This window comes from Sardina pilchardus, chromosome 16 (genome assembly GCF_963854185.1).
Source record: "Sardina pilchardus chromosome 16, fSarPil1.1, whole genome shotgun sequence".
NCBI classification, from domain to species: domain Eukaryota; kingdom Metazoa; phylum Chordata; class Actinopteri; order Clupeiformes; family Clupeidae; genus Sardina; species Sardina pilchardus.
Window position 1 is genome coordinate 28,540,219 of NC_085009.1, and position 10,702 is coordinate 28,550,920.

Genomic DNA, 10,702 nt, shown 5'->3' on the forward strand with positions numbered 1-10,702 from the left:
CCTTAAACCACATTATTTAACAAATATGGAAATTATCAAAATGTACATTGTACTGCCATGGAATGTCATCGTAATGCATGTAGTGAAAATCACAACAGTGCATTTGAAGTAGGATATATTTTCAAGATATTATGCATACAAACATACATATGTCTCTTAACTCTAAAGTGTTTAAAGAGTTGTACTGTATGTAAGAAAGATACTGCGAGAACAGCAGCATTGAGGCAAATGTTACATATTCTGATGGTTTTCATTGAAGCTTGTCATGATCAGATTCATCTGGGTGCTCTGACAAATGGCTGAAACAAGTCAACAGAAAGCAAAATTGAGAAATTGTTGTAATTTAGTAAAGAAGTAATTTGTGTTATTTGTATTGTAGCTTGTCATGATGAGATTCATTTGAATGATATGAGGAGTGGCTGAAACATGGAACAACAAGTCAACACAAAACAGGACAGCAGTCTAAAGGGGCAAAGGTAGGCTACTTAGCACGTGATATAAGTTATGCTTCTTAAAGATGTGCATTCTGTTCTTAGTTTAAAGGTGTTAACAAGGTGTTAAAGCCACTTTTAGAAAGAAAACATAGAGACTTCTAACTGTAATTTTGTGGTGCTTTAAGGGCAGCTGTATACTGTATAGTTACTTAGCTATTGTTTATTTGTGCAACAGGTATATGAACACGTTGCACATCTGTGTGATAGAGGATGAATGAAACAGTTAACACTGTTTCATTTATCCTACTTTTTAAGAATATCCCTACAATGTCTATAGCAAATAATTGTTGTTTTCACACTACAGCTCACTCCATCATGAGAGGCCTCCATCACTTGTGCCCACTTGTGTGTCCATGAAGAGTGACGAGTCAGAGGGTCGCTTCATAAACTTCCAACATGATGATATCACAGATGGATCAAGGCAAGTCCATAAAACATTCATGCAATGAGCACTTTGTGGTTGATAATGTTCACAGCTTACAGTATAATGAAAACAAACAGTTATCAATTAAATATCTGTGCCATTATATACTACTATAAAGAGTATCCCAGCTGTATATGGGACACAACTTATTTTTGCCACAGCTCATTCCATCATGAGAGGCCTCCATCACCTGTGCCCACGTGTGTGTCCATGAAGAGTGACGAGTCAGAGGGTCGACATATAAACTTCCAACATGATGATGTCACAGATGGATCAAGGCAAGTCCTTGTGTGTGTCTGAAACATCAGTTTGCACGCTGGGCAGTGTGCATTTTCTGGAAGTTACGTCAGAATAGACTGTCCGAAAGTCAAGCGCTCTCACTAGTTGGGTACTTCGTTTGGCGTGATTTCCAAGCGTGCATCGATGCATCTTTTTTGCCCTCAGATATCCCATAATCCATTGCGCAGCGCATGTCAAGCTCCACACGTCATGCAAATCGTCAACACCCCCCCCCCCCCCCCCCAAGTCAGGTGACGCCAACTAGTTAGTGCTGTCCAAATGTAGGTAGGGAGGCATACTGAGGAGCAAGCTAACTAAGACGCTACTGGAAAGAAGGTACTATCCAGCGTGCACGCTTGACTTCTGGACACAGCCCTTAACACAGAGCAGGTGGTATGGAATCAGATGCATGCTTTATTTCCCCATCATGCATCACTTCTTGTGCTGGGAAAGACTCAGTTACTGGATGGGATCTCCATCATGCATCACTCTTTGTGCTTCTATTTAGATCAGGGGTCAGAAACATTTTACGCCATTAATACCAAACATGTGTTTTCCCTTTCCCTTAAGAGCCATACAATAGTTTATTTGATGTGTTTACCATACTACCATACAACTTTCTGTCGTATTGACTGCAAAAGCTGTGCAGCAAGTAGGCCAAATCATTAAGGTTTGGGAGAGATTTGGGCTGGTCGTCCTATGTGATGACACAGTCACAGACTGTATTATCTGCTTTGATTGTGAGGCGTCGTACAGATATGATGGACATAAGACAGGTACTGTACATCAAACCTGATTGGGCATTCATGCCGTGGGTCAGTTCCACAGCCTAACAAGCCTGTCACACAAACACCCTCAAATCAGCCCTTAGTATCAGCATTTCTGAAATATAAGGTGCCACTGACAGCATAATCTAAACTAAATCAAACAGGATAGTCTTCAATATGTAGGATACAGATGTTATACATCTTATAATGCTAATTCCAACTTCCTTTCAGTAGATAGATTTCTGGTCCAGATCATCCAAATCTGAAGTTTAGGCATCGGGCAGATATCAGTGTTTTACAAATGCTTGCATGCACAACTAATGGAAGTCTGTTTGTGTTTTTTTTTGTCTTAATTACTCAGTGGTCAAATGGAAGAATGCAAACCAGATGCTGTCAGTGACCAGTTTAGCCAGGGGGACCTCAAGCACATATTCCAGGTCTGGATGCAGCTATATCATGCTGCACAGATATACACGTTTTGACAAAATTACATTCACAATGACATTTGACATTCACAATGCAGAACAATAATAATATGGTCTTATTGAAAAGCTGGGTATTGTAGTGCAAACTATAACCAGATATTTGTACACCAGGTGCTTGAAGAGAAGATCATCACCTTTGTGAAGAATGAGCTGAAGAGATTCAAGAAGATTCTGAGTTCAGATTACCAAGATAAGTCTGAAGGTAAAGAGCAGGATGAGAGTGATGCCAGAGAAGGGGCTCTCAAGATGGCACTGCACTTCCTGAGGAACATGGAACAGAATAATATTGCTGACAGACTGCAAGAAAGTAAGACATGTTCCTTTAAATGCATTTCCTATGGTTTTGATCAACAAAACAGAGAGCTACATCAGAGAAACAGAAAATAATTTCAATTTTTCAATTTAATTTCATTTATAGAGCGCCAAAATATTACACATGTCTCATGGTGCTTTACAGAGAGAGTCCATGAGTAACAGTAGCGAGGAAAAACTCCCTAGAATTGGAGATACATATAGGAAGAAACTTCGGACAGATCCACGACTCAATGGCCCAGCCCATTTGCCTAGGGTCAGTTGTAGCACAATAAGGTCATTTGTAGTGTCATAAAGTTCAAATAGTCCAGTGTAGGGAATACTGTACATTTGTCTTAGAAATTGTCTTAAAATATATATTTCTGGTGTCAGTGGTTTGCATTGTATGTAGATACTGTATGTAGATATTTATTTCCATTTGAATTGAACATCAATAAGGCACTAAAAGGCATGGTGTAAAAGACACATTGGACATATTGTCTTTAGTGTTGGTGGCTGGCTAACATTATTTTGTTTTTGACATGATTTATGCTTTTCTGTAGTTGAACTTTGTGTAGTGTGGCAGACTGAACTGAAGAGAAATCTCAAGAACAAGTACCAGAGTGTGTTTGAAGGAATGCCAAAGCAAGGGAGCTCTGCTCTGCTGGAAAAGATCTACACCGAGGTCTACATCACAGAGGGAGGAAGTGGGAAAGTAAATGAGGAGCATGAAGTCAGGCAGATTGAGTCCATTTCCAAGAGACCAGCTGGACAGGAGACACCAATCAAATGCAGAGACATCTTTCAACCCTTACCTGGCCAAGACAAACCAATCAGAAGTGTCATCACAAAGGGAGTAGCTGGCATTGGCAAAACTGTCTCAGTTCAGAAGTACATTCTGGACTGGGCAGAGGGTAAAGAAAACCAGGATGTCCACTTCATATTTCCACTGCCTTTTAGGGATCTAAACCGCATGAAAGACAAACAGCTCTCTTTGATGGATCTTCTTCACCACTTTTTCTCAGAAATTAAGCAGTTAACCTTTCGCAGCCAGGGGAAGTACAAAGTGTTGTTCATCTTTGACGGCCTGGATGAGTGCCGACTCCAGCTAGACTTTCAGAAAACTTACATTTTGACTGAAGTGACCACAGCCACTTCATTAGATGTTCTGCTGACAAATCTCATCAAAGGTGATCTGCTTCGCTCTGCCCTCGTTTGGATCACCTCTCGACCAGCAGCAGCCAATCAAATCCCTCCTGAGTGTGTTGACCGGGTCACAGAAATACAAGGGTTCAGCAACGCTCAGAAGAAGGAGTACTTCAGGAAGAGGATCAGTGATGAGAATCTTGCCAGCAAAGTTATCACTCACATAGAATCATCAAGAAGCCTCCACATTATGTGCCACATACCAGTGTTTTGCTGGATTGCAGCTACTGTTCTTGAATTACTTCTCAAGACTAAAGGAAGTCAGCAAGTTCCAAAGACTTTGACAGAGATGTACACGTATTTCCTTGTTTTTCAAACCAAGCAGAGGAGTCTGAAGTTTGAAAGAGTTTATGATACAGATACGCAGTGGAACCAGGCTAGTCTCCTCGCTCTAGGAAAGTTGGCCTACGAGCAGCTGAACAAGGGCAACCTGATCTTTTATGAAGACGACCTGAGAGAGAGTGGTATTGATGTCAGAGAGGCAGCAGTACACTGTGGCATCTGCACCCAGATCTTTCAGGAAGAGTCAGGCCTTCATCAGGAAAAGTTGTACTGCTTTGTGCATCTGAGCATCCAGGAGTACCTTGCAGCTTTGTATGTGATCCTGATGTTAATAACTGAGGGGAAAGATCTCATGTCCCCACAACAACCCCCCAGAACAGTGTTTCAACTTCTGAAAAGGAAAACGGACAAACCCATGACCACCTTACAGATGAGTGCTGTGGACAAAGCAATGGAACATGAAGATGGGCGCTTTGATCTGTTCCTCCGTTTCCTTCTTGGCCTCTCTCTGGAATCTAACCAGAGACTCTTGAGAGGCCTAATAAAGGAAGTACAACATGAAAGCAAAGAGGAAATAGGCAGGTACATTAAGACAAAGATCAGGGAGATGCCATCATCAGAAAGAGTTCTCAACCTCTTCCACTGTCTGAATGAAGTCAATGATCACTCCTTAGTGGAGGAGGTCCAGAGCTTCCTGAGTGCTGGGACACTTTCTGCAGCCAAACTCTCATCCACACAGTGGTCAGCTCTTCTGTTTGTGCTTCTGACATCAGAAGAAAAGCTAGATGTGTTTGATTTGAAGAAGTACAGCAGGTCTGATGAATGTCTCCTAAGGCTGCAGCCAGTAGTGGAGGAATCCCAAAAGGCTCTGTGAGTAGGATATCAATAGCTATGGGCAGAAATGTGTGTGTGTGTGTGTGTGTGTGTGTGTGTGTGTGTGTGTGTGTGTGTGTGTGTGTGTGTGTGTGTGTGTGTGTGTGTGTGTGTGTGTGTGTGTGTGTGTGTGTGTGTGTGTGTGTGTGTGTGTGTGTGTGTGAGTAGGTAGGATATCAATAGCTATGGGCGGAAATGTGTGTGTGTGTGTGTGTGTGTGTGAGTAGGATATCAATAGCTATGGGCGGAAGGTGGATGGTAATTTAAGCTGATGTTAAGTATGAATCAGAAGCACAACAACACTAATGCACTTATGGTCTCTGTTATGATATCAAAGTCCTTTCTAGAGAGTCTGTTAACTGGTGGAATGTTTTCCCCTTAAGGCTCAACAGTTGTGGGCTCACTGAGAGGAGCTGTGCAGGTCTGGCATCTGTCCTCACCAAAGCGTCTTCAAAACTGAAACATCTGGACCTCAATGACAACAGTATTGGAGATATTGGGGTCCAAGAACTGTGTAGTGGACTGGGTAACCCAAACTGTGAACTGGAGACACTCAGGTAAGACATTTCAGTATTCCTTAATGATCAGTTTTGTGGCTTCATTTATGCAGTATAGTGCATGTGGGGATGTAGCCTCAGTAGGCTGACAAAGCACACACACACACACACACACACACACACACACACACACACACACACACACACACACACACACACACACTTTTATGCATTATGGTGCATGTGGGGATGTAGCCTCAGTAGGCTGACAAAGCTGTCTCTCTACAGCCTGACATACTTACAGTGACAGCTACACCACTGAGTCAGTCAATCACTCTCTCACTCATTTACGCAATCACTCACATTATAACATTACAACACGAAACAAACACACACACACACACACACACACACACACACACACACACACACACACACACACACACACACACACACACACACACAGAGTTATGTGGCTTTATTTAAATAATCATGCATGTGTTTGTGTGTGTGTATGTATGTGTGTGTGTGTGTGTGGGGGGGGGGTTATCATCATATAACAGTAATATTGCAGATGGCACATTATATGTTCATACAACATCTATTGTAAACAACACTGGCACATTTAAGTGTTGTACTTGGAAAACTATATATTATTTTCTGGTGCATTGACTAAATTCTTTGCTTCTAGGCTCTCTGACTGCAGTATCACAGAGAAGGGCTATGCTAGTCTGGCTTCAGCCCTGAGGTTAAATCCCAAATACCTCAGAGAGCTTGATCTCAGAGGAAATGATCCAGGGAAATCTGGAGTCAAACTGCTTTTAGACCTGAAGGAGGATCCACAGTGTACACTGAGAAATGTCCAGTAAGTATATTTCTGGAAGAACAGTGGACAGTCGACGATCATCAAAGGCTTTATATGACATATTTTATGAAGCTGGTGAAACTTCAGACTGTGTGCCATTGACTGTCTTGTGGTGGAGCACCTTGTGTACAGATTCAGTCTCTACTATCCAGACATGAACATGGTATTTGAAGAGACCAGATAAGCTAAGGTCCTGCAGAGAAAACTGAACCTGTGAGATTTAAAGCTGCAGCACCAGGCCAAGCAGATAAATTAGTCACACACACACACACACACACACACACACACACACACACACACACACACACACACACACACACACACACACACACACACACACACACACACACACACACTTATTACTCGATTGTCTGACTTGCCAAAAGTCTTGGTGTCTTTCTATGCCCACATCAGTGATGATTATGTCAGGTGAGATGAAAGGTGTGTTGTCCTCCTTATGTGTCCAGGTTCCTGAAGAGTAGTGCTGCTGAGGAAGCCTGTGCTGCTGTGGCTTCAGCTGTGGGTTCAAACCCCTTACTCATGACTGAGCTGGATCTGAGTGAGCACATACCAGGAGTCTTGGGAGTGACTCAGCTGTGTGCTTTACTGCAGGATCCCCACTGCACACTGCAGACATTACGGTTAGTGGATACGGTTAATGGTTGTTGTTGCATTCACTTCACATAAAACAGCTGGGGTTAAAGGTAGTGTTGCTGATGTTGATACAAAATCAATCATCATTGTTTTCTTAATCACACCAACAAAAATAGACTATTCCATGTCCTTTCTTTTGCCATATAGAAGTGCAGTTTTGTGAAATGTACACAGTGTTGTGTGTTCACTACAGTGAGTTTTTTCATTGTAAGAAGCTGAAGTATTAATGTTGAAAAGTGCTGATGATATGCAGGCAGAGAGCAGTTAAGTAAAGTGCAGTGGACAACAGTAAAGGTGCAAACAGTGCGTCAGTGCATTCAGTCCTAGAGAGAGTTCGAACTGTGATTGAAAAGCCTGGCAGCTGTAGGGAAGAAGCTCAGGCGATGCCTGGACTTCACTGCTCTCGGGAGCCGTAGCCTTCTCCCAGAGGGGAGCATTTGGAAGAGGGCGGAGCCTGGATGTATAGGGTCCTCCATGATCTTTCTTGCCCTCTTCAATGCCCTGGTGTTGTGGAGTAACTCCAGGCTGGGTAGGGTGGTGCCAATCACCCTCTCAGCTGTGCGGATCACACGCTGCAGTTTAGCCTTGTCCTTGGCTACTGCAGCGGGGAACCATGTGATGATGGACTGTGTGATGGTGGATTCGATGATGGTTGTGTAGAACCGGGTTTGTATTGACTTGGGCAACCTGAATTTCTTTAGCTGTCGCAAGAAAAACAGCCGCTTACAGTATGAGCCTTTTTCAGAAGGGCCAAGGTGTTTAGGCCCCACTTCAGGTCACGGGACCTGAGTGATGAATCTGATGTGTATCAGTGATGATAATGCAGCTGTAGCAGCAGCAGCTGTAAAGGGGGGTGAGTGATGATTGACAGATGAACAGCAGATTTGTTCGGACCAATCACATTGTCAGGGCGGGCTTTACGTGATGATTGACAGATGAACAGCAGAACGTTCACGACTGTATGCGTCCTCGTTCAACGAGTTGGGTGTGAGACCGTGTTGGCTTAGGTTGATTTTGATTGCAACAGAAACGCTATGGCTATGAATGCATAATTTGTTCATGCAGTTTGGCCTTTCGTTTATCTTAGCTATTGAAACTGAGGTTTTATCTCGGATTCACACAACTATTTCTGAACACTTAGACCAACGTGGATATGTGGGAAAACTTCAGTTTCACTTTCACCAAGTTAAAACAGCATGTTTGGGTGATGTTGTTCCCGTTTGTTTAAAAATGTCTGTTTGCTCGTTGGGTTAACGACACACTTCCCCAGCTGTTCATTGCATACAGTTTGAAGGAATTATTTTTTAAAACGAAGGAGGATGTTTTCCATATAGCCTTGTAAAAGAATTGAATTGTGTTTGTACTTGTGCTTGTGATTGGGCTTGTGCAGGGGTTTGTGTGTTTGCAGGTGATTAATTTAACTCTTTAATTCATGAAAAGCAGTGTAGTGCTTGAAATTAAATTGTAGCCTATTTAACTATTTATTTAATTACAGTTAGATTGTTACAGCCTACCCTGCTACATATTTCGTTGTCTTAGATTTCGCAGATACTGACAGCCAATAACTAGTTCTGTTTGGTTTGGGCTATCCAATGAGTGCAGAGCTATCCCCCCCGCCCTGTATCAGTTGAATCACGCCCCATAATCGCAGCTGAATGGAGCAGTTTCAGACTCATATTTTGACAAGAATTGAGTATGGCGTCGTCAGGCTAGCTGTAAAGGGGGGTGAGTGATGAATCTGATGTGTATCAGTAATGATAATGCAGCTGTAGCAGCAGCTGTAAAGGGGGTGAGTGATGAATCTGATGTGTATCAGTGATGATAATGCAGCTGTAGCAGCAGCTGTAAAGGGGGGTGAGTGATGAATCTGATGTGTATCAGTGATGATAATGCAGCTGTAGCAGCAGCTGTAAAGGGGGGTGAGTGATGAATCTGATGTGTATCAGTGATGATAATGCAGCTGTAGCAGCAGCTGTTAAGAGGGGTGAGTGATGAATCTCACTGATTGGAAATGAGATTTGTTTTCATGAGATGACATCACATTAAAAACTGCTGAATGTACAGTATATGCTACTTCACGTCGTTGGCAGTAGTCTTTGCAACACACACAAGAACACGCACGCGCTCACACAAACACAAACACACACACACACACGCACACACACACACACACACACACATTCAGACAGTGGCGGCGCTAGAGATTTGTTTCTGGCAGTAAAAACAAATAATACATTCTGACTACGAAATACACCATTTCAACACAGTTTTCTGAGGGACAGACATACCAACAGAGAAAACACAGAGCTGTGGCACCCCCTAGCTACCTCCTGGCACCGCCCATGAACACACACACGCACACGCACACGCACACGCACACACACACACACACTCACTCACACACACACACACACACACACACACACACACACACACACACACACACACACACACACACACACACACACACACACACACACACACACTCAAAGAGTATTGTAAATGTGACAGTAATGTTGATTGTCCTAAAGGAAATAAAGATGAAGTATTTCTCCTACTTCTCTCTACAGCCTGGATAATTGCAGTATTGGAGGTAAAGGCTTCAGAGCTCTTGCATCAGCACTGAAATCAAACCCCTCACACATGAGAGAGCTGCAGCTGAGTGGGAATAAAGCAGGAGACTCAGGAGTGAAGCATCTTTCTTCTCTTCTGGATGATCCCAACTGTAAACTGGAGAAACTACAGTGAGTATCACAAGACTAAATACTGAGTTGCTATCAGTGAATGACAGTGTGTTTTCCCCTCTTTTTCTCATTCAAACACACCACTGAGTCAGTCTCTCACTCGCACTGTAACACAGCAAACACATAGTAGTCAGTTATGTGGCTTTATTTTATTTGTTTTTCAATAATCTTTTGGGGCTTTTTGCCTTTATTCATATAGGAAAGTAGAGAAACAGGAAGTTAGTAGGTGAATGAGATCGGGACATGACCGCAGGTCGGACTCGAACCTGGGCACTCGTGGGCACTCGGACCCGTACATGGCACGGGCGCTGTACCCCGTGGGCACTCGGACCCGTACATGGCTCGGGCGCTGTAGCCTGTTGAGCATTTGTTCTGTGGGTGGGGGGGTCTTATCATCATATAGCAGTGATGTTGCAGATCATATGTTCACACAACATTGTCAGGTTGTAGTAAATTCTCTATTGTGAACTACACTGGCGCAACGTAGTGTTGCACTTGTTAAACTACTTATTCTTTTCTGGTGCTTGACTAAATCTTTTCCTTCTAGGCTCTCTGACTGCAGTATCACAGAGAAGGGCTATGCTAGTCTGGCTTCAGCCCTGAGGTTAAATCCCAAATACCTCAGAGAGCTTGATCTCAGAGGAAATGATCCAGGAACATCTGGAGTCAAACTGCTTTTAGACCTAAAGGAGGATCCACAGTCTACACTGAGATTTGTCCAGTAAGTATATTTCTGGAAGAACAGTGGACAGTCCAGTTGCGTGTTAACGATCATCAAAGGCTTCATATGACATATTTTATGAAGCTGGTGAAACTTCAGACTGTGTGCCATTGACCGTCT

General features: G+C 43.0%; 1 protein-coding gene across 1 annotated transcript in view; it reads left to right on the forward strand.

Moving 5' to 3' along the window:
- Positions 1–2,593: 2,593 nt before the first annotated feature.
- Positions 2,594–10,702, forward strand: part of LOC134059642 (NLR family CARD domain-containing protein 3-like) — a 10,588-nt gene continuing 2,479 nt past the window's right edge. The window contains exons 1-4 of the mRNA XM_062516084.1: positions 2,594–2,756; positions 3,304–5,098; positions 5,485–5,522; positions 9,726–9,861. Coding sequence (XP_062372068.1) covers positions 2,696–2,756; positions 3,304–5,098; positions 5,485–5,522; positions 9,726–9,861 — 2,030 coding nt within the window. The 5' untranslated portion in view covers positions 2,594–2,695. The remainder of the gene's footprint in view (positions 2,757–3,303; positions 5,099–5,484; positions 5,523–9,725; positions 9,862–10,702) is intronic.